We start from the raw sequence: 25,605 nt of genomic DNA, 5'->3' as shown, positions 1-25,605 counted from the left end.
TAGATTATACAACCTAATAGTTTGTCTGAACTGTGTTTGAAAAGCATCTCTGTAATCATGTTTGTGCCCGTCCTAACGCCACGCTAGGCACTTAACAGGTGTTTACAACAGATTTCATGGATTAATCAAAGTTTTTAAGGAAGTAAGATATATAAAAGTTTTACATATCCAAAACAGTAGGCAGACATCACCAGGCAAAAGAAAAATATCAAGATTAACTTTCATATTCTTGAGACACCAAAGTAGAAAGATTAAAAAAATGTATAAAACTCAGTTCAAATTATAGCAACAGAAAGGAATACACGGAGGGTTTCCTTTTCTTAGAATTAGGGATCCTCAGATTACCTCTCTATTCTTAGATGTCCCAAGAAAGACGACAATCCAATTTATTCAGAATACTAATTGTGTTACTAAGACTGCATTCTTCCTTCTTCCTTTGGAATTAACCAGTGGGCCAAGATTTTTTTATGAGAAACACTGAGGAAGCTACTTCCCCAATTCCCATAATGTATTAGAAATCTAAGCTTTCTTAATCAATTTACAGGTGCACGCTGATGTACAATTCAAAGTTTCTCAAACTAGTCTCTCTGGAAATGTTTTCTTTAATAGAAGAGAATTTTTATGATGGGGTGGGGGAGGAGCTATGGGTCAAACACATGAGCTTAGATAAGAAACTGAGTTTAGAGCTCTGGCCTGGGACAAGACCCAGATCACAGAGGAAGGAATGTCAAACAGCTGAGAAAAAGATCCTAATTACACCTTTATGACCATCTCTCCCCACCACATACCCCCCCCACACACACCTTCCTTACAAGCTGGTATTACAATGATCTCTTAGGGGTGCTTAGAGAATCGGTTAAGATTGGCAGAATTCTTATGGAATATTAGCAAAGATACAGAGTCTTCCCATTTTCAGTTAGTTACCCATGGTTTTATGTTAGAACTTGGAATTGAGGAGATCTTTATTAATTCTCTGGGGCCCAAAGCAGAAATGTTTTGGACACAGGAAGTATCTGATTCAACTATGAAAATAGTTCTTCATTTTAAAGGTAAATCTGCAATGTAAACATTCTCAGACTGTCACCTCTCAGGGCTCTATATGATATTCTGTAAAAATATATTGGCTTTAAAATTCCAGTAAGACTGTCAGAAATAACACTATTTATATGAAAAATCTCCTCATCCCGAAGTATAAGGACAACTATAATGTCCTCGCTTTTAGTAAGAAAACTATATAAGCATTTTTTTTCTAGTATGAGGAAGGAATTTTAATGGCTTTCAGAGTGAAATTACTCAGATTAATTCCATTCAGGAAGCATATGCTTCATAAAACATGTATTCTTATAGAACCCATGAATTGTGATTATTGCTGAGAGAATTAAATATCCTCTGAAGTGGATTGTAGATAACAGTGATACTCATTCTAGCAAGAGCTGGGGGGTCTCCATATATAGAAAAATCGATTGACAGTCATGGAGCAAAAACATATTTGTGAAGTTTTTCACCCCCCTCCATATCCATTCAGGAGCATTTGTATGAAGGAAAACATCAATGCTTTTGGGGGGACAGATGTACTGGAATCTGTTGGGAGAGCTGATGTTCTGGCTAGGCATTTGGAGTTTCCTTTTTTAATATGTAAGAATTATTTTTGCTCTACAGCATGAATCAAACAATGAACATAATGCTACCAGCTTCTTCAAACAAAGTGAAAAGGCCTATCATTACACTTTTTTCCTTCACACATATTATAGAAAATTCCTTTTGTTCAAAATAAAAAAAAATATCTTCAGAGGGGAAAAAAAGCAGAGACTTCCATTTAGCTGAAATACTGAAATTGTATGTAATCTCCTAAGATACGTGGTTATATTTACTTTCAAGTTTGGCATTTCCATTTGTTGCTTTTAAGCCCCAATACCTTAAATCAATTCTATCACTTGAAATGTGCCATTAACAACAATAATCAATAGTTTCAGTAGTTTCGACTTTTTTCCATGACATCTCCAAATCTTTCATCAAAAGATTGTTATCTGGTTATCTAACTGAAAATCAGAGCTGGCTATGAATGTCATTTCTATCCATAAAATGTAGTTTCAACCTCAGGCAACTGGAATTTATAGAAAACCCAATATTAACACGGAGGGAATGAGAAAACTGTCTCTGTTTTAAAATAGTGTTGGGATCTCAGCTAGTCCTATTGTAGTTAAGGGGGAAAATGATATGTCTAAGGTTTTCAGGAACTCTAGAGGAGTTTTACATGACTTTTAATAATAAATACTTTTTATGCATAGTATAGCATAAGCTAAGTAAATGTCCTCTGCATAACTTTCAACTGTTTTTGAAAGGGAGATTAGAGATCTAAACACAAAATGTAGTTTATTCTCCATTCTCCCATCGGAAATACAGTTTAAAAACATGGCAAATTTTTTTTAATGATTCAGAAACTTGCAGTTTCTCAGAATTTTCATTGTATAGTTATGCACAATAACAACATACAGGAGATACATGGATGTATCTTGGCCCTCAGTCAGACTTGTTCACTAATTTAAGGGATGTTTAATTAAATCCTTATTATAAAATTATCTCTTGGATTATTCTTTCTTTTCAAAGTAATCTGCCAAAAAATCAAGTAAAGTTTTATTATTTATCTGCCACAGCTGATGAGAATATGTGAGCCCATATATGTATCAAAATTCTAGGCGGCTTCATGGGTATTTAAAAGGAGAAATACAATTTTATTTATGAAATATCATAAGTTAAATAAGTTACAGCAGGACATTTGCTACCCATTCATCTAAGAGGGACCAAAAATGTCTAATTTTGCATAGTTTTTACAATCTCGAGCCATGGGACATATCTACAAAGATAAAGGCAGGTATTGCTCTAAACGAGCTATTTCCAGTGGTCAAACTAACTCAACACACATTGTAGAGGAGCGAGTGGGGTCTGACGAGAATGGAAGACACGAATGAGGAATCCTAGAAGCTATGAGTTGCCGCTATGATCAACTCTATGCACAAGAGCAGGCAAGTAGATCAAGTATCCTATCAAAACAGAAAAAAAGGAGGAGAAGGGAAACAAGGAAAGGAGAAGGAAAAGAAACATTGCTTATTATGGTCTGATTGTGGAAGTGTTTTCCAACCTAGGATACACCACCACTTTTTTTCATCATAATCTAAATATATGGAGAAAAGGAGTCCAAAAATTGATATTATTTTGACACTCTAAAGTTATATTCAAGATACTAGTAAAGATGTGGTATCAAGTCAGAAAACTCAACTATACGTAACAAAAGTCCGTAACAGTTCAGAAAATTATATCAGGCCCTGAGAATAAACTTAAGGGGCCTCCTTGAACCAAGATGTCATTTAAACAAAACTACCCTAAACTTCTATTTTCACTGTTTATGCATATATGAAACTTTATAGCATATAGAAACTTTTTTTAACATAACATATAGAAACTTTTTTGTTTCTAGGAAGAAACAATTGTCTCAAAATTGTATGATCACTAACTATGACAAATGTAGCCATCTCATTTTTCTTTTTACAGATCGTGTTGGGAAGAAAGCTACAAAATGCCAGAGTAACATTTCAAAATGTATTTGAAAGTAATGAAGGGCAACTGATTCAGTTAGCAACGCTAAATAAAACAGACAATTCATACAGATGCTTGCCCTGTAAAATATTAAATAAACACTGCAAAATGGCAACTTTTGCCATTTAATAAACCAATCCCTAATTTATTTCTCGGAGCAAAGTTTCTTCTTGGCCAAAGCTCTGGTTTTACGGGCAAGTTTTCCCTGGTCAAAAACACGTACCATTTTTGAAGACTGGGGCATTAAATGAAACACTAAATGCCTTTTCCTTCTCCCTCTGCCTCTTCCCCCTCTTGCCCACCCATGGCCCTGTATCAGGCCATATAAAACAGGCACTTTCCTTTGGCCCCAGCATATCAGTGATGAGGACGGAGGCTGTGAATTCTTCACATGGATTCACAAGAGGTCAAAGTAGAAAAGCTTTACTTACTTGCCATTGTTTCATCAGCTCTCTTACTCCCTTGGAATCTTCTAGGAGCCTTTCCTTATGGGTGGCATCCTGCAGGACGTTGGCAGTTGTCTCGGCTTCCGTAAGCCAGGCAAGGAACTTCTCCAGGTCCAGGGGAAACTGTTGCAGTAATCTGTGCGTTTCTTCCAGGGCAGCCTCTCGCTCACTCACTCTGCAAAGGAACAAATGTCCAGATGCGGTTCTCCTCAGTTATTACAATGGTGCACCCAGCAACCCCCATGAAAACAGCAAAGATCAAGGGACGAAATTGTAATGTACCAACAAAGGGGTGGGTGGTTGCTAAAAGTCCTCTTAAAAGCAACAACAACTAGAATAGTGTGTCTCTGTGTGTGTGTGTGTGTGTGTGTGTGTGTGTGTATAGACTTTGGACAGTTCATATATGAACTTCCAAAAACAATCTTTTTTTTTAACTTGATAGTTTTTTACTGGCCGATTGTGAAAGCTTATTTTCATATGTGGCAAAAGCGTAAGCTCCTCTTTATAGGTAAAGCTCCCAAATCCCTACGCCATATTTATCTTTGATGTCACCTGAGGCAGAAAGTCAGGATTAGGTAGGCAAGGAAAAAGGTCAAGAAAATGCAAAGCTAGATCAGAAAGTTGAACACTGGAGGAAACAAGAGAAGAGGCCTGGAGGGTAGAGGAGAACAGAAAGACTAACAAGGAGAAAAATGACATATTTCACAGAAACCACTGTGCAAGATATCATTTTGCATGACACTATTGTGTTCTAATGGTTCTAACCGTGGTGTTTGCTTTACATTTCATCATCTGATGGTCACACAACTGAGAATATTCCCCCAAAGAGAAAACTTCTGTGTAATGGAAAAAGTAAAGCCTAAAAAAACAGACAGATCTAGGTTCAAATCCCAATACCCTCTACCAACTGGGTGGTATGGCAAGTTACTTAACCTCTCTGAGTTCGAAGTTTCTCATCTGCAATGCCTACTGCTGGGCTGAGAATGAGAGATGGTAATGTGTGTCAAGATGACTGCCTCCCATGTACAGGTAGTTACACATTAGGGTTACTCAAACACATTCGTTCGCTCGGCCCACATCCCATTCCTCTTTCTCTAATCTTTTTCCTAAAAAAAAGATTTTATTTATTTATTTGAGAGAGCGAGAGAGAGTGCCTGAGTGTGCAGGGGGAGGGGCAGAGGGAGAAGCAGATTCCCCGCTGAGGAGGGAGCCCAACGTTGGACTCGAACCCAGGACATCGAGGACATGACCTGAGCAGAAGGCACGTGCTTAACCAACTGAGCCACCCAGGCGCCCCCACCCTTCCTCTAATCTTTCAGAAGGGGTGAACCAAATTTCCTAATGGCACATAAATCTAAAAAAATTATTCATATCTTTTCTGATTTTATATATATATATAAAACACACACACACACACACACACATATATATATATATACACATATAATGCATGTATAGTGGATACACACACATATGCCCTCAGCAAAAATCTACATAATAACAGCTTGGAGGGGAAATTGCCTTTGGCAGTAAAAGTCCCATCTAAAAAGATTCAGGTAAATTTTGTCTGCAATGAGGAAATTAGTACTCTATTTAAATGCCATATTTGCCTTCTATTACTACACAAACACTTTCTGGGATTAAACATAAGCTAGAAATGGATTTTAAAAAATTGAACACTTGAATATGATACACACTGCTTGTTAGGATGTGATTGTCAATAATTATGCGAAACTGCAATTTATTTCAGCAGCAACTTTATCATGGGATGTGCAAACCAGGCAATAAACAGCTCCTGCCGAGCCAGCGGCAGCAAAGCCCCCGGAAGAGCTGTTTATTCATCACGGGTGAGGTTTTTGCTGAGCCTACAGTCTTCCACAGTGTAGTTTCAGGGCTCATACTGGATAAAAATCTTCTGTCTGCATTAACTGGTGGAGGGGAGAATAGTTTAGGAGGATGCAGCTATTGGAAAAAAGGAAGCATTGCACAAAGCTATTTATCAGCCCCTAAGTAAACTTTAATGCTGCAGAGCTGAAAGGTACCTTGGTGCTCAGGTTGGGCAAATCAGTTAAACCTTGCATAGTTCAGGGGCTGACCTGGACTGCTTGCTCCCTGCGTATCTGGTGTTCAAACTATCAATGGAGGGAGAAAGATCGAAATCGTTATTTATTTATCTTTTTATTCAGTATGATTTAAAAGCTCAGAACCACTGCAACAGCACTGAGAATCTTAACGTCATAATCTGGCAGGAAATGCCCAGGTGGAAGCATGTGTAACTTGCTCACATCTGGCTGGTGCTGACCTGCAAAAGCGGCAATGTCATCCAGTTCAAGCTAGTATTTCTATGTTGGCTTGCACATCAGAAATCACTAAGACTTATGCCACCTCCAGCCTAAAATTTGGGATAGAAATAAGCTGTCACATTCCAGAAGCCAAGTGCCAGGTCAGATGATGACATATTTTCTCACATGCTCCAACTTTATGGAGAATAAAAGGACAAAAATGAAACTCTCAGGGCAGAGTGAAGCTCAGAGAGTCAGTGTGCATTATTATGAGCTGCATAGGATGCTCCCCTATTCTTGAACTAAAAATGCCGCTTACCCTCTGCTTCCAGAGAAAGTAACTAGTAAATAACTTTCCAAGAGTTCTCTGTAAAATACGATGCACATAAACTAGATGAAAGGGTTCTACCGAGACAATGAGATTTCTAGCCAAATCCTACCAGTGAGTTTGCTGCTTTGTAAATTAGGCCCTTAGGGAAGAACAGTAACTCTTGCAGGACAGCAAGGCACCGTTTTCCTCAACGATACCCTCGTGCTCGGAAATATTGACAACATCAGTCTGAATCTTTGCTAATTTGGAAAATATGTTAACAAAATTCAATGGCTGCAAGAGCAGAAAATCTCTTCAAATGAGTTCTTTTACAGGCCTCTTTGATCAGAGGTGAGATTGCTGTTTCCTGCTCGTGGGAGTTTTAAGGCTACATCCTTTCTCCTGAGATCAATCTATGTACACCGAATTCCTAAATTTTAATTGCACCAAGTCTAGACCAGAAATGAGTCAAGGGCACTTGTATGTCATATTCGTGTATTCAAAATAGCTCTGGATGTATCTTATCCTTTTTAATTTTCCATAACCATATGGCTTTAAGTGGCTTATATGATAAATAAAAAACGTAGAAGTAATGAGAATCATAAAGAAATTTTAAAAATTGTTTTAGAACAAAAGTGAAGATCTTGAACATGGATTATTCTGTAAATTCCCCTGTCCAGATTATCCAGTTAATAGACCCTGGTGAAAATTTGGCTGAACTTAAAAACTAAACAATGCCCAGGTATCAGAAATAGTAATAATACTTTACAAATGTAATTTATGATAGAGGTTAGGTGCTTTTTTATGTAACAAATTTTAATTATCAGCTATTCTAGGTTTATAATCTACAACAATAGCTAAGAATCTGGTGAAGTATGGACTGCTATGGTGACTTTAAAAGGTTTTCTTTCTGTTCATAAGGGCACAATATACCATTCTCAAGTGACTAAATATGAGCGGTATGGTACAGTGGTTCTCAAAGTATGACCCACAGACCAGGGGCATCAGCATTATCTGAGAACTTATTAGAAATGTAAATTCTCAAGCCCTACCCTAGACCTACTGATCAGAAGGTCTGTGCACGGAGCCCAGCAAACTGCGTTTTCACAAGCCTTCTAGGTGATTCCAATACATGCTAAAGTTTTGCGAATTACAGCCGCTGGAGACCCATCCATTTTGCCCTAGGTTCTGAAAAAGCTGCCGGAGGCAGGACACATCCAGTAACTAGTTCATGTGTGGGCTATAAAACCTGGCCCCCTTGCTCCAACTCAGGACAATTTGGGAGGATCGGCAGAGGGATGGGGAGTTGATTGATGCTGTGGTTGCAACTGCATTGAAGCCCGGGTTCTCCTTCTTCCCTATCCCGCTCCCTTCCCTTTCCTTCCCTCACAGGTGTTAATCCTGACAGCACTCACCAATAAAATTCCTGCAAGTTAATTAATTGCCTTCTCAGATTCTGCCTTCTGGGGAAACTGACATGCTGAGGTGTCGTGCTAAATAAGGATTTAAAAAATATACATGCTTAAGAAGTGTACGTGAGAAATATACAGCTATTTGCACAGACTGTGGTCTCAAAGGGGGACAAGATGGGGTATTCTCACACTCAGGAAATGAGCCTGAAGAGCTATTGCACTTTTGGTTGCCCTTTAAGAGGATCTATAGAGGGGCGCCTGGGTGGCTCAGTTGGTTAAGCATCTGTCTTTGGCTCAGGTCATGATCCCAGGGTCCTGGGATCAAATCCCACGTTGTCCTGTTCCCTGCTCAGTGGGAAGTCTGCTTCTCCCTCTCCCTCTGCTGCTCCGCCTGCTTGTGCTCTCTTGCTCATGCTCTTTCTCTCTCAAATAAATAAATAAAATCTTTAAAAAAAGTAAGAGGTGGAATATTACTCAGCCATCAGAAAGGATGAATACCCACCATTTGCATCGACTTGGATGGAACTGGAGGGGATTATGCTTAAGTGAAATAAGTCAGTCAGAGAAAGACAGATATCATATGGTTTCACTCATATGTGGAATATAAGGAATAGCAGAAAGGCCATTAGGGGAAGGAAGAGAACACTGAAGGGGGGAAATCAGAGGGGGAGACGAACCATGAGAGACTCCCGGAAACAATCTGAGGGTTTCAGAGGGGAGGGGGGTGGGGAGATGGGGTAGCCCGGTGATGGGTATTAAGGACGGCACATGCTGTAATGAGCACTGGGTGTTATATGCAACCAGTGAATCATGGAACACTACATCAAAAACTAAAAAGAAAAAAAAAGAAAGAGAGAGAGAAAAAGGAAAAAAAAAATAAGAGGATCTATAGGTAGTGTAGAGTTGCATTATCACCAGTTAGAAGCAAGAATCTACTGAAGGGGCAAAGTGCTGTAGCTGCACAGCTCAGGAGAACCCTGCACCTGCCCAAGAAGGTATTCATACAGAGCCAATTCTGCACAAAGGGGAAGAATCACAGAAGGCAGGTCTTCAGCATCTCCATTTTCTTTTTAAGAACTGATTATCAAGGAGGCAGTCAGACAAGTAATACTCTGATCTGTCACTAAACACCCACACACATACCAGGGTATTTCTAAATGAATCTCTAAGACTCCGGATTTTCTATTAAGTTGAGTATCAGCAATTTCGCATGGGTCAAGCTAATACATAAAAAGCACAGGAGGGAAGGGAAACTTACTACTTTCCTAAGCAAGGCTGTAGAGCTGAGTGAATGTATAGACAATATTCCACTATTAGATACATGAATGGACAATACTTTATCGGAGCACTGTACTGCAGGATTTTGTGTATATAAAATCAAAAAATCAAACAGAAATAAACACATTGAATATTTTCAGGGGGGAAAAGGCTCAATCTGACAGAGGAGGTTATTCTGCCCAGGTTGTTTCTTTAAGTGTGACAAATTGAGGAAATTCCCAGCACTCAGTCTTCTGCTAAAAAACACCTCCATCTGTGCCCTGCGATTGTCCTAGAGTAACCAAACAAAATACCCCGAATCTCTCCTTCCTGGTTCATTTGCATTTAACCACTATCATTTCCTATGGTATTTTTAGGGAATGATTACAGGATGACAATTTTTTCCCTTTTTTATTTGTTAGATATAGGGCTGAGAGAAGGAGCACTCGGGACCAAAGGTTTCTGGCAACGTCCAACACTAGTCCCAGGACCAAACTGAACCTGAAGTTCACTTTTTCAGTAACCGTAACAGAATCTACTGACTTGCTAGTAAATACATTACATTTTGATTTTTAAAAATCACTTTATATTGTGTTTTCAAGGGACAGCTAGAATTGTATTGCCTATGGACATACAGCAGTACATAGAAAGGATTCCTTTTAGTCTCTAGCAATTGTATTAGTAGTTTGCACCAATGAGAAGCATAAATCTAAGGAGAGTCCTTCAATAATGCTTGGCCTCATCCCCCTTCAGTACCTTTCCAGCCACAACTCTAACGTGGGTTAGGGCAACATCTACTTAGAAATATGGCCACAGAAGTATCCTGGTCCTGAGAGGATGTTTCTCTTTTCTCCTCTGCTATTGAGCTATACAGTGAGAAATATACTCTGTTCTTGCAACTACTGACCCAGAATAAGAGATCAAGGCCCTGAGATATGGCACAGAAAATACATTTTTTTTTAAAGCTAACATCCGTACGGCTCTTCACATGTTTTAAAATACATTCAGACTTATTCTCTCATTACTTTATAAGGTATTCCTATTTTTTTCTACCAACCGTCTGTTTTTGTTTTTCTTTGTATGCTTCCAGTTGGATATTTCATTCCCTCTCAATGGCTTTAAGCTCTACACAGATTATCTTTAAATCAGCACCTCATTCTTATTTGTACATGCCTACCAACATCTTATTAAGTCATCTGTACATCTCATACGTATTACGTGTCAGGATCTATGATCAGTGATGGTGACACCAAAGTCAATGAGGCATGGTCACAGACTTTGGTGTTTAATATATTCAATTCTGGTGGAGGAGACAGAGAGGTAAACATGTAACTATACTTACAATGTGATTAAGCCTATCATTCATGTGCATTCCCTACCAGTAGCTCGAATGAATTCATGAACTTCGATCTCAATTTGCTTAACAAGTGATAAATCTATCTTTAAATTTTCTGGCCTTGTCTTATCAAAGAAAGTGGAGATCATCCACCTGGGTTTTATCTCCACAGACGGTGATGGATGCTCAAAGTTGGCCTAATTGCATTGATTTTCATAAAAATAAGAAACCTCTTAGATCTATGGTCCAGGTAATCACTGGTTTCATTTTGTTGTTGGTGAGATTCATTCTGAGAGAACTGGATGACTTTTCCAAAGTTGCACACAAGTGGCAGAACTGGGATTATAGCCCAAGCCTTGCATCCTAGAAAATAAATTTTTCTAACTCTGCAAATAGATATTGGTGTCTACATCCTCTGATACATTCATTGTAGGAAAAGAAAGAAAAGTGCAGGGAAGGTTATATCACTGAATCCCGGTCCTCATTTGGAGTACAGATTTAACTATTTGTTATTTTACCATAAGCAGAGTCTTTGAAACACGAAAAAAAAAAAAAAAAACTCTACACATAAGGGAACAAAGACATGCAAAGATATTCGCCCATCCTAACCAGAGCAGAAAGATCTAGCTGGTGTGTGCTCCAAAACAAAACAAAATAAAACAAAACAAAACTCCATTTTCAACGCAAATTTGCTGTTTTGCTGTTCACCGACATATGAATTAACGAGGTTTTCATCCCCTCTCTCCTGAGGTCTGGTACTAAATTACTCAAACTTTCCAGAGTTAATTGGCAACCACGACCTAAATGTTCCCAAAGTATTGCTGATTAGTTCTCAGGAAACTCATTCCCATCTTTCCTCACCCCAGACAACACAGGATGGCTTTTTCACATGTGCAGAAGCAACACACTTGTATGAAAAAATAGATTAATCCTCTAAAGATAAACTGCAGCTTTGAAGCTATCTGTTTAAACTTCCTTCAGTGATACCGACATTTTAGTAAAAAAAAAAAAAAATTATCACGTAGACTTTACCTTTAGATAGTAAGAGAGTATTGGCATGATTAATCATGCAAGGAATTTTAAAATACAACATTCTACACATAGATCTTTTTACTCTATGAGCATTTTTAAAATTGAGATTTGTACAGTATATCATTGGGGAAACAACTGCCATTCCATAGTTTTCCTAAAAGCCCTGGGATGTTTCTGAGAAGAAAACGTAGACAGCAGTTAAAAGAAAACTTTCCGTTATTCTTTGCATTACTCATTTCATTTGATTTCTGTTTCTGTCATGTATCACTGAGAAAAATTAGTTGATAAAAGAAGTGTGTACAAAATATTATGCACAGGTGAAATACTCAAGATATATATATTTTCCTATCTTGGATTGTTAACAAAGAGATGAATATCTTTTAGTCTAAGCTCTATAGTTTATATTTCTCCACTGATATACTCCCTAAAGGCACTCTTTGGGGAAGTTTAAAAATAATGTTTGGATTGGTCCATATACAGAGACTCCAAGTATTATTCTGAATATTTACAGAACTATAAAAGATCTTTAGAAAAAAATGTGGTTATACTACCTTCTAGATAAATACAAACTTAGGTTAGGGTTGGGCTTATAGTTAAACACAATTTCTAAACTGCTATAGAAACATAAAGATGGACACACTAGTGCTTCAGCAAGGCCTGACTTAAACGGAACACATTTTTCTCCTCCCCATTCTCAAAGCCTCCCCCTCCCGTTCACCTGTTTTTCTGTAGAATTCTTTGTTCCAGGAACTCAGTATCGATACTGACATCTTGCTGACCTCAGTGGATACTTCCTAAGGAGACTCGGTGGTGGGTGCCCGTGCTAGTCATGAGACTAGACACCTTGAGGACATGACAAACGTGGCTGGCAGTTCGTAGCAGATTCCTACTGAAACGGCCCTGACCCTGTATTTTCCTATAAACCTCTCAGCCTTTTACCCTGGGCAGGCTTGCACTCTTGGGGGCATGAGCCAGCTGCAGCCTCCTTTGCTGGGCAAAGCAATAAACTACCTTCCTTCTTTATCCTCCCACACTGTCTTCCTGTTATATTTCTGCTCCAGAGCACAGAGGTCGATTTTTGACAACATCTCTACTCTAAGTAAATTCTCGATGATTTGTGTCATGTGGGTGTTTAAGGTGAATCTTTGGTTTTGGTCACTAGCAGTGTTAATCTCTTTAAAAAAAGTCTTTCCTAATGTTGATAAGCTAAATTGAGTAGCTTTCTTCTCTTCTGAAATATATATGAAAACTAATACAGTAACCAATTAGAAGGACAAGCTTAGGATCATCTCTTGAGTCTCCTAAATAAGTGCAGTCAAATAAACATGCATTCCCATCCTCACTTAGAGAAAAACAGAACAGATTGTTAGACAGTGATACATAATATTCTGAATATGGCAAGGCAGGTTGGTTCAATTTTCTAAGATCAAAAGTCAAACATGTAGATTCTCTTGAAAAGGAAGTAGCTAAAAACATATCACCAGATGATATGAACTTGCGGTAGAGGTCTATCAATGGAATTGAGAAATACGAACAACTTCCGAATTCCTGACATGAACTTGAAGTTACAGTCTGTAAATATTTGTGACTTTTATTAACCGATTCCTCATTCAGCATTCTCTTGCAGTTAGTAATACACTCCTGAGAGTCCTTTGAATTCAACATTTATTATTACAGTATTTTGCACTAAAACAATGCTCCTTGGTTTTGAAGCTTTTCCACACATGTTTTTTCCTTTGATACTTTAAAAAACCCGATGAGGTTAGTGGGACTGGTTGTTATAATCGTCAATGTTTTGTAGGGGAGAAACCTGACTTTCAGAGAGGCTAGATGAATTTCCCAAATCAGTGGAAAAACTAGAAACACCAAATCTAGTCCACTCTAAGACATTACCTCTCAAGGCAGACTTGTGTATCTCCCTGTGAGGTAAATATTATGGATGTTAATATATTACTATTCTCAAAAGCTCTTGTTTTCTGTGATTATTACATAAATTAGGATTATGGTGTGTATTTGTGTGATGACAAAAATTATTAGCTCAGGGTTGCTGGAGTGGTGGGGGGTGGGAGGGATGGGGTGGCTGGGTGATAGACATTGGGGAGGGTATGTGCTATGGTGAGTGCTGTGAATTGTGTAAGACTGTTGAATCACAGACCTGTACCTCTGAAACAAATAACACATTATATGTTAAAAAAAAAGATGAAGAAAAAGATAGCAGGAAGGGAAGAATGAAGGGGGGGAAATCGGAGGGGGAGACGAACCATGAGAGACTATGGACTCTGAGAAACAAACTGAGGGTTCTAGAGGGGAGGGGGGTGGGGGGATGGGTTAGCCCGGTGATGGGTATTAAAGAGGGCACGTACTGCGTGGAGCACTGAGTGTTATATGCAAACAATGAATCATGGAACACTACATCAAAAACTAATGATGTAATGTATGGTGACTAACATAACATAATAAAAAAAATGGAAAAAAATTATTAGCTCTTTGCTTATCATCTTCAGCTGCCATCTAAGAGAGCTACTAGAATAAATACTGCACTTTGGACCTGAGGTAGGCTTGAAGCTTTTATTCAAAAAGAGGGCATTACGGGCAGTGGTACAATCTTTGTCTTCTTGGGAAATAAGGGAAAATCATAGTACATATGATTGTGGCCTTTTTATAACGGTAACTTAATAAATGTTTGCTGAGGATACGGAGATTATCGGGAAGTCTGTACCTTTTGAGAAATGTTTTACATTAAAACGATCTAACAAGAAAATCAAACACGTTTCTTTCCTAGAAATTTTACAGTAAAATAAATACATTTTTATAAGACCAGCTGAGAAATGAATTAATCTCTCAGAGTAACTAAGTCTTGGTGGATTCTAAACAAATTGCCCTTTTAATTTTGAACCTCTTTTAATGGCTCAGATATGATTTACAAGACTTGTAAATCTGATGTGATTTATAAGATTTGTAGGATTACAAATAGCTTGAGCTAATTAAAACTGATGATCAAAATAAAGATTTAAAATTTCTTGCTTTCTTACTTTTAATTACCAGGGGGAGAAACTGCATTTAAAAGAACTAATACTCTGAAATGCACTGATGGCCTTTCATAAGATCAATTCTAATTTATGAAGAATAGTCATAAATTAGGTATTTATTTTTTTTCAATCAAAACTACAACACTAGGGGCGCCTGGGTAGCTCAGTTGGTTGAGCAGCTGCCTTCGGCCCAGGTCATGGTCCCAGGGTCCTGGGATCAAACCCCACATTGGGCTCTCTGATCAGGGGGAGCCTGCTGCTCCCTTTCCCTCTGCCTGCCACTCCCCCTGCTTGCGCTCTCTCTCTCTCTCACTCACTCTCTCTCTTAAATAAATAAAATCTTAAAAAAAAAAAAACTACAACACTAAAGGAGTAAATCTGGGGCCTCCATGTACTCTTAAGGATCGTCTTGGGGCGCCTGGGTGGTGCAGTCAGTTGAGCACCTGACTCTTGGTTTCGGCTCAGGTCATGATCTCGGGGTCATGAAATCAAGCCCCACGTTGGGCTCCATGCTGAGGGGGGAGTCTGCTTGAGATCCTTTCGCTCTGCCCCAGCCCCCACTCACACATGCTCTGTCTCTCTCAAATAAATAAATAAATCTTAAAAAAAAGGATCGTCTTACTTATGAACGCACCACTTACAAAAAGTCTCTATATTCTTCTTCGTCAGCATCATTCACTTACTGTAAATTCCTTGAGAGCAAGGATTCATACCACAGTTTCTGGTATTTAAGGGATGCTCAGTAAATCCAATTAAAGTCAATAAACCTACCATGAATCAGGCAGACATTCTAAAAATGAGAAGGCCCTAATCCCTTGTTCTTAAAAAACTTACAAGTCCAAATTATTTCTTGATGTAAGTTGATTGAATAATAATTTATATTTGTACAGCACCTTAAAGTTTATGCATTGCTTTCACATACATTATTTAAGTTGAACCTCGTAATAATTAGTAGATAGCGCCTTTGTTACACAAAATGGATTATATAAAAGACTCTTATTCAGTTATAACCAAGATACTTAAAAATGAGAATGAGCAATTCTGTGGCCAAAATTGTGTTCTGGTTTGCAGAAGAGTAGACATTAACTAAATCTTTGGAGGTTGTCATCTTTCACTGAGTTTTGTACTAGTAGTGAAAATGAAGGGGTAGACTCTCACTGGCCACGACATTGCACTGAATTGTCCATCGCTACTCAAAACCAACATATTTTCTTTTGAATTTTTAAAAATGCACTCTTGCAAATACTGTTAATTTGATGTATTTTTTTTAGGTGCGCCGCAAAGCCAGAGCACATAACAAACAATAGCTTCTGTTAAAATCAATCCACTGCCCCGGCAAATTTTCTGATTGCCTTTAAGTTTGATCCTGGTCCAGAAATATGTACAAAAAAGTGCCTTCATGCTCTTATCACCCAGCTTACTCCTACGCTCCTTGCTTGGTATCGCCCATGAACGTGAATGGGCATCTTCTCGATAGCTCTACTCTTGTTCTGTCAGAAACATTCAGCGTGTGAGGGATGAGAACCCTGTGGCACAGCACCAGAGATCTTCTTTCACCACTTGACACCCAACTATTACTCAACACCCTTTGTGTAACAGCATGCGATGGTTTCTAAATCATCCAACCTACCTTGTGTCTAGCCAGCATTTCTCCAACGGATTCACGAGAATTTAATGAAAGACCTTGTCAAATGCCCTGATGAAATGCAAACAGACTGCTGCCTTTTGCTTACCTACCAGCCTAAAATTTCTTTAGGGTAAAAAAATATTTCTGCCCTGAACATACAGATCACACAGGTTTTTATTTATCTCTGTATATGTGCGTATCTGTTTTTGTTTTACTAAATGACCTGTTTAACCTCATCAAGAACTGCGTGTATATTTCTCTTACAACCTCCATCTAAGCAGTATGCATGGTTTTAAATATCTTGGGGAGCTACAATAATATCACCTGTGATGGTTATACAGAATTTAATTCTATTTGTTAATATCTCCAGGAGGGGTATCCTCATCATCCTTTTGGAGAGACCATGCCACTCAGTAAAGGTGGTGGAAATAGAGTATCACCACAGCGATAATCCCAGAATTTGTAAAGGTGTTGCTAGATGATCTAGCAAGATCTTAAATGCTCACTTGTTTCATTCAGTCTGTTAAAAATGGCAGCTGTATCACCAAGAAATACGTTAGGTTCTCAGAGAATATTGCTATTTCGTTAATTCACAGATCAGTTCTCATCCAGAAAAATATTTAACCAAATTTTACGGATCACATTAGAAAGGCTTTCTGGAAATTGAGGGAAGATATTTAACCTAACACAGTGATTGCAAGTACCACTAGCAGTCCGTGGGGAGGGGCTGGAAAGGGGAGATGTCTCGGACAACAAAGAACTGTCCCAAGTCTCCCAGAGCACTTCTGCACATCCCACTGGACACTCACATGGGGGAAACTGTGTTCATAAACACCTGAACCCAGAACTTAATTTTATATATATATATATATATATATATATATATATATATATATATATGAACATAAAATACTCTTAGCAAGGTTTTAATACGCATTGATTTTTTTTTCAGAAATGTAACTAACTGCCATGAAAATCCAAGGAAAACTTTACTTTGTGTTTTTAAGAATTATGCCAAGAATTGTTCAGCATTTTGGAAAATTCCATTTAGGATGGCCAATGCCCCTCATGGTATTGAAGTCCCCATATAAGACACTGGTGTCATTCTGCTTTTGTTATTGCATTCATAGTATAATCACCTAGAAACATCATGAGTGTTCTAGTGTGGTCCTAACTGAATAACTGCACGCTGAAATAGACATTAGTTCATTCTAAATGACTCTTTTCTCTTTAAAATTAAAGTCAGAGCACCACTTAAAAAAATCTGTCTATCGGCCGGGTATCCTATTTACAACTTTTGGTCTATGCTAGTAAAGAAGGTGTCATAAAGTAGATGTTAGAAGAAAAGAAAGGGCGTGGCACTGGATCTGAGAAGGTTGAAAACCATGGATGTAGAGCTATGGGGAAATTCTAAGACGAAAGGTATTATACTGAAAATAAATAGAATTTTTAAAGAAGAGAATGAGGATATTTCCCTTCTGTGCATCTAATCGCTGATCCTCACTGCTCTACAGAGAATGAAATCGCATTTTAAAAATTGCTCTTTTACAGCCAGCTGTGACTAGTGGTGAACCGGAGGTCTGCTTCATCTACGAACCTGAATTAAAAACAGCCAGCCCCTTCGTCTGTTCAGAGCCCACATTCTTGATTACATTTGACACAATAATCATCATCATATCTTAAGACTCAAATCAGCCTGACAGTGCTCGACTCAGGGCTGCTTCTCCCAATTAGCTAGAAATTGGGGCCCAGATCATCTTCTAGGGAGTAAGTTTACATTTGCCATTTTGCTGTAGTAAAAAGGTGACGAACATGATGGAAGGAGCAAATCAACTTTCTAACTTATTTTTTTTAAAGATTTTATTTATTTATTTGACAGAGAGAGAGACAGCAAGAGAGGGAATACAAGCAGGGGGAGTGGGAGAGGGAGAAGCAGGCTTCCTGCTGAGCAGGGAGCCCCGATGCAGGGCTCGATCCCAGGACCCTGGGACCTTGACCAGAGCAGAGGCAGATGCTTAACTGACTGAGCCACCCAGGTGCCCCTCAACTTTGTAACTTATATAATAACTATTTTATTTTAAGTTCACCTAATGCTGGCAAACCTGTTTTGATGGGAATGAAGAAGTGTAAGCTTTTTGTTGTTGTTATTATTTTTTAAAAAAATATACAAAGCTTAAGATAGCTAGTGTTTGGACTAGAAAGGGGAACTAAACGCATACTATGAATATTTAAAAAAATATTTTCCAAACAAGAGCTTTTGGAAGGGGCTATCCTTTTATGTAAAAGGTTGGTTATTGTAGGGGCACCTGGGTGGCTCAGTCAGTTAAGCATCTGTCTTTGGCTCAGGTCATGGTCCCAGGGTCCTGGAATCGAGTCCTGCATCGGGCTCCCTGCTCGGCGGGGAGTCTGCTTCTCCCTCTCCCACTCCCCCTGCCTTGTGTTCCTGCTCTTGCTATCTCTCTCTGTGTCAAATAAATACATAAAATCTTTTTAAAAAATGATTTGTAATTACTGGATAGGTATGGATTATTTGAAAACCAAAAGTGAAGAGATATCAGGGTTCTAAGGAGTGAATTTCCAGTAAGATGCTCACACCAGAGCACTGTGTTCATGTGACACAAGTATTCTTCTAGGCATCTGGTTCAAAAACATTTCTCTTCCATATTTCCAGAGGAAAAATAATCAAGGAAATTTTTATGTATTTTATTTCCTCAATTATGATACTTTTCTATCCAGATGAAGGCAGTAGGTACACATTGTGGAAAAAATGGACAATTAGAAAAGGTAGCCCCACTCCATGGCAGTGTTCCAGATGGTTAAGATGAAGATGTGCTCAGAGCACAATGGCCTTATGTGCCATTTTCTGAGAGGATAACAGCACAGAGTTGGAAGAGAAATACACAGATGAGACAAAGAGAACTCTAGGTAGGAAGGTTAAGAGCAGGTGAGTAGAACTGGAAGAGCAAGAAGATTCCGGAGGGAGCTGAGATACAAGGCTAGGGATGAGGGACCATGGGGACAGGGGTAGGTGCGTAAGACCTGACAAAGCGCAAGAGCCCTTGGAACGCAAATGCCAGAAATAATGGAGAAACACCATGGAGGCTGAGTTGCAGATAAAAAAGAGGAAGGAGAGAGGCCAAGTTGGGAAGAGAAGCACAGGAGAAGTGTCAGAAATAAGAAATAAGAGAGGCGGCACCATAAGGGCAATGTTTCTGAGTTTTCTTTTCTGCAAGCTTCCCTATTCACTCAAAGCTGAACATTTCTTCTAAGACACTATATTGTGAAAGTCCTTGATGTACAGCTATCCCTATGGAAGAAATATTTTTCTTATAGTATAGTTATGTTTATACGGGCTTCAGTATGGGTTTTTTTTTTTTTTTTTAAGTATAGTAGAGGGATAGATTTTCAAAGTCTGGTTCCTGATGCAAGTTTTAATTATTCTGTAGGAAAGAAGTCCAGACTGTTAAAATGCATGAATATCATCTAGTATATATAACATCATCTCAATTAATTTTGTCCCCAATTTTTATGATAGGCATTATTGAAGAAGATCATGTTACTGCTTCTCAAAGAATTAATTGATGTCCTTCTGCTTCAGGATTAGCTGACAATCTGAGTATTGTAAGCAACATTTCTATAGGGTCTATTCTCCTTAAGAAAACGAAGTTCACATTTTCTTTTATCAGAGTAATTAAATCTTTGAAGACTTAGTTTTGACCCTTAGAAAAATAAAAACAAAATTCTCCTGTAAGCCAACATTCTTTAAAATTATTTAGAAAAGGGGATGCCTGGGTGGCTCAGTCGGTTAAGCGGCTGCCTTTGCCTCAGGTCCTGGGATCAAGTCCGTCATTGGGCTCCTTGTTCAGCGGGAAGCCTGCTTCTCCCTCTGCCTGCTGCTCCCCCTGCTTGTTCTCTCTCTCTCTCTCTGACAAATAAATAAATAAAAAATCTTTAAAAAAATTATTTAGAAAAAAGGTATATATACACATTTTTAAAAAAACTACACAGTCCACTGCTAGGAGTAGCATGAAGTTAATATATCCACAGCAAAGTTTGGCAAAAATAATCAGAAATGAGCTAGGGGAATAATATTTAATTTTCGTCTTCACATATTTAATATTAATCTCTCTTGTGTTACCTAAGAATGGTTTTTCCAAATTTTAGCACTCTGGAATCATAGGGAAACTGAACCAGAAATCCTTTGAGTGACTACTGCCTACTTGAAATTATAAATACTAAGTTGTAAAGCATCTGGCTCATCCTTGTGCTGGCATGATTTCTCAAACTCAAAAGTGCTTTTTAGATGTTATCATTTAAATATGACCCTTAATAATTAACCACCTGGTTTGTTTTCACTGGTTTCAAGGTAGACGCTAGGGATCGACATTGATAAAGGTGCAGCACTTGATAAAAACCGACACAAGCAGATCACTGACCAATTCGGTCGCTTCTCTACTAATGTTCATATAAGTGTAGTTAGGAATGACTTTTGCTTGCCACAGAAAGGAGCTTATTTTTTTTAAAAATCCAGTCCATCCTTTGCTCTCCGAGTCCTACGAGCGCAAAGAAATCACGTTCACCACATCAAAAGCAGTACAAGGGGAAAGGCCAGTTTACAGGATGACTGCAGCACATTCCCTTTGGAAATATCCTTGAAGATCACCTCTGAAAGCTTAATTGACACAGGATGAGGCGGCACATCTAGGGAAGATTAATGCCATTTACAACGACTGTGCTTTCGAGTTTGATCTGACTCTCCGTTCACTTCTTGGTGTGAATCAAATTGTTAAATTGAATTTCAAAAATGTTACAGTGATTACTTAGGAAATCATTGGCTACCCTAGCACTTCTGCAAGCTGCAAGCTCCCCCCACCCTTGCAATGCCAGTAGACATGGGCAGAGTTGGCTGCCACTCCTCACCTCTCCTCGACACCCCTGAGCCAGTCAATCACATGCTTTCCTTCCTCAATTAATGCTGTCAGGAGAAAAAATACAGTGATTTGTGAATAAACTGTATTTATTCCCATTTCTTATTTGTACCCTGTGCACCATTATATAAGCAGCTTCCGGGAGCAAGTTTAATAGTTTATTGTCAAGTAGTTTGAGTTCTTGGGGGAAAAATGGCATCCTCTATAGGTAAAGCAGTAGTTCATCATCCACACTTGAAAAATCGTGTTATTGAAAGGCACATATGTTTCTGTTTTCTCATTAGAAATAATCTTTGGCACAGCAGGAAAAAATATGCAATGGAAAAAAGAGAGGCTCTTCAATAAATGGTGCTGGGAAAATTGGACAGCCACATGCAGAAGAATGAAACTCGACCATTCTCTAACACCCTACACAAAGATAAACTCAAAATGGATGAAAGACCTCAACGTGAGACAGGAATCCATCAAAATCCTAGAGGAGAACATAGGCAGTAACCTCTTTGACATCGCCCATGGCAACTTCTTTCAAGATACCTCTCCAAAGGCTAGTGAAACAAAAGCAAAAATAAACTTTTGGGACTTCATCAAGATAAAAAGCTTCTGCACAGCAAAGGAAACAGTCAACAAAACAAAGAGGCAACCCACAGAATGGGAGAAGATATTTGCAAATGACTCTACAGATAAAGGGCTGGTATCCAAGATCTATAAAGAACTTCTCAAACTCAACACCCAAAAAACAAATAATCAAGTCAAAAAATGGGCAGAAGACATGGACACTTCTCCAAAGAAGACATACAAATGGCTAACAGACTCATGAAAAAAATAGCCATCACTATTGATCACTAGCCATCAGGGAAATTCAAATCAAAACCACATTGAGATACCACCTTACACCAGTTAGAATGGCAAAAATTGACAAGGCAAGAAATAACAAATGTTGGAGAGGTTGTGGAGAAAGGGAAACCCTCTTATGCTGTTGGTGGGAATGCACATTGGTACAGCCACTTTGGAAAACAGTGTGGAGGTGCCTCAAAAAATTAAAAATAGAGCTACCCTATGACCCAGCAATGGCACTCCTGGGTATTTACCCCAAAGACACAGATGTAGTGAAAAGAAGGGCCATATGGACCCCAATGTTCATAGCAGCAATGTCCACAATAGCCTCATTGTGGAAAGAGCCGAGATGCCCTTCAACAGATGAATGGATAAAGAAGATGTGATCCATATATACAATGGAATATTACTCAGCCATCAGAAAGGATGAATACCCAACTTTTACATCAACATGGGTGGGACTGGAGGAGATTATGCTAAGTGAACTAAGTCAAGCAGAGAAAGTCAATTATCATATGGTTTCACTTATTTGTGGAACATAAGGAAGAGCATGGAGGACATTAGGAGAAGGAAGGGAAAAATGAAGGGGGGGTAATCAGAGGGAGAGATGAACCACGAGAGACTATGGACACTTAGAAACAATCTGAGGATTTTAGAGGGGAAGGGGGAAGGAGGATGGGTTAGCCTGGTGATGGGTATTAATGAGGGCACATACTGCATGGAGCACTGGGTGTTATATGAAAACAATGAATCGTGGATCACCACATCAAAAACTAATGATGTATTGTATGGTGACTAACATAATAAAATAAAAAAAAAATAAAGTGATGCAATCAAAATAAAAGTATTGGTGTAGCCTTGGTGTTAGGATTAATAAAACTGCCTATTTGCTTCGTGAGTGGGGTATTTATTCAAGGAGACTTTGTTCACCATCCCCAACACCTACTGCAGTATCTGGCCAAGAGTGAGTGTTTATTTTTTACCAAAGGAATTTGAAAATAGCCAGTGTATATCCATATCAGTCTTTTCATTTTAGATATTTTCATTAGGTAGTAATCACACTAGTGCGTATGTAACTGTCACTGTTTGAGTCCAACTTTTTTCTTTTGAAGTAAGAATCATAAGGCTCTACCAGATAACTCATTTTCAAAAGTAGAAGTTGGCAAAACTTCAAATTATGGATAAGGGAGATGGAGAGGTGCTAGTTTTTCCAGGATGAATGGCAAATACTTGCTTAGATGCCCTCTCAGAGCCAGTCATTTTAATGATGCTGGCAAAGGTACAGAAGAGTTAGCAGAACTATCTTAAATATTAAAAAGCGACAACTGACCCTACATGAGAAAATTCTCCAAGAATTAGAGAACTCAACGTCATGTAAATGATGTGGCAATGTGAACATAGGAAGAAGACTTTATTCTGTTCCTTCAACTACAAAAATCATCTTTTTGTCAGAATTGCCAAAAGGCTGGGGTTTTAAGCTTGGGAAAGTCACAGACTTTCTGTACCTTGGTATCTTTATCTGAGTTATAAATATTGGGATGTTGAAATTGGCGATGAAGATTTAGAAAAGGTTAACTCGGGCCTGTAAAGTGTTACACTCATTTGGAATGTGGGCCAGCAAATTATAAAGATGTCTGTCTACCTGCTCGTCCTTTGACAAGAAAGGGCAGAACTCAGCCTGAACCTAGCAATCAAGGGCCTGTGATGTAGAGGGAGTCCCAAGCCAGTGTCTTGCCAAGGAGTCTACAAAATCCTGCTAGAACTTTGAGCTCAAACAATGTTCTCCAGACTGCTCTGCTGAAAAGCCCTGGTCTCTCCTTACAGTAGACCAGGTCTATCCATCGGAATGGATGCCAAGTGAGATGGGTTGGCTAATTGGCCACTCTATATGAGAAGTATATGAAGGCTGATTCACACACACCAAATTCTTGGCTGGGCTTCTAGAATTGTCTAACTGCCAGGGTAAATTTTTCTGCAGCAACCTAACAATTAGGCTAAATGTAATCATTAGCAGGTTGTGGATTATATGTTTTGTGTGGGAAAAAAATTATAAGAGTTAGTCCCATGCTATTAAAATGTTGACAAGAATAGAGTATCAAGGAGGGTTAATGAAGTTTGTTTCAGGAAAAAAAAAAACGTTATTAGCAGATCCCAGCAATTATAATGGACTCTATTGTTTATTGCTATCTGCTAAAATGGAGACTTCTTTTACTAAAGGTATCCTAGACTACTTCTGTGATTTCTAAATGACCTCCCCTCCATTCTCCATTCTCACTGTGGAAAGTCTCAGGAAAACAGATTCAGGACGAGTCAAATACGCTGTACCAGAGAATCGAACTCTCTTTCTCTCTCTTTATCATCATCATCATCATCATCCTGCTCCATTTCCTCCTTCTGCTCCTCTTCCTCCTCTTCTTTTTTGGTCTCTGCCTCTCTGCCCTACCTCTCCCTTATCTATCTATCCATCTATCTATCTTTCATCTATGAATATTTCCAGAAAAAGTCCCTAAGCTTCTAACAGAATACAAGGTGACAATAATAGTACCAAGGGAACAAGAGAAAAGATGTCTGAGTAGAGTCAAAGGTAGAATACTACTACTTCCCTTATGGCAAATTTATAGGCTTATGCCCCAGTAAAGAGTTGAACGAATGGTGCATGAGAATACTACCCAGGGAACTCACAGCGAAATGATCTCTACTCAGTGGTCTGGGCTAGATGCTATGCTATCTTACAAATGCTTACTGAGTTAATTATAATTTTATAATATATATAATTATTTTATAATAGAATAATTACTGGATCAGATGCTATAGTGTCGTGTAAGGCTCTTCTTGAGAAATTGGTTCCATGGTCAAAGCTTTAGAAGAAATACATACCGTATAGAATATTCCTGTTCCCATACCTTCCCGAACACACATACTTTGTTTACTCACAATGCATGCACTCTAATAAAAAGTCTGATTAATTCTACAGAAGTTTGTTTACCTTTACTTAACCTGATAGTACCTAAACTTTGTTTTGGACCATAGAACACTTTCTTAACACTTATTAAGATAAAATGGAACTAGTTCTGGCAGAACCCTATTTGGGGGAAAAAAACATGTCTAGAGGAAGAGTATATGAGGAAGATCAGGATGCTACAGTCATGTGTCCTGCTGATGCTTGAAATTTTTATACCAAGGTTCCCCAACCTGTTCTTGAATACTTCTACAACCTTATAAGGTGGCCTGTTCCATCTCTGGATAGCTCTGTCACAAAATTCCTTTCTCTACTGAGAAGAAATGCAAGTTCTCAGGATTACATTGTATGCTTGAATTTACCCAGGCTAATGTCCCCATAGTTCTCCTTCATCATTGCTTTATTGCTGGGTGTGTGTGGGAGGGGGACAGGAGTGAAGGAGGAAGAGATTACTGTCAGTAAATGCCCTGTGTTGGTTCCCCTTTCTGAATGTTTTTGGTTGGCATCGTGCAGTGGTTCTCCAACTTAATAGACTTAGAAATGGCTTGGAGACTAGACA

General features: G+C 38.6%; 1 protein-coding gene across 2 annotated transcripts in view; it reads right to left on the bottom strand.

Moving 5' to 3' along the window:
* The window catches only part of DMD (dystrophin), a 2,222,747-nt gene that overhangs the window by 478,125 nt on the left and 1,719,017 nt on the right, over nucleotides 1–25,605 (bottom strand). For both annotated transcript variants that reach the window (XM_073901937.1, XM_025857655.2), the window contains exon 55: nucleotides 4,026–4,215. In XM_073901937.1, the coding sequence (XP_073758038.1) occupies nucleotides 4,026–4,215 (190 nt within the window). The remainder of the gene's footprint in view (nucleotides 1–4,025; nucleotides 4,216–25,605) is intronic.

The sequence above is a fragment of the Callorhinus ursinus genome, unplaced genomic scaffold (assembly GCF_003265705.2).
Source record: "Callorhinus ursinus isolate GAN/ISIS: 27379988/994484 unplaced genomic scaffold, GSC_fseal_2.0 scaffold16, whole genome shotgun sequence".
Taxonomy (NCBI): domain Eukaryota; kingdom Metazoa; phylum Chordata; class Mammalia; order Carnivora; family Otariidae; genus Callorhinus; species Callorhinus ursinus.
Note: the sequence above shows the minus strand (reverse complement) of the source record. Positions and strands in the feature narration are given on the sequence as shown.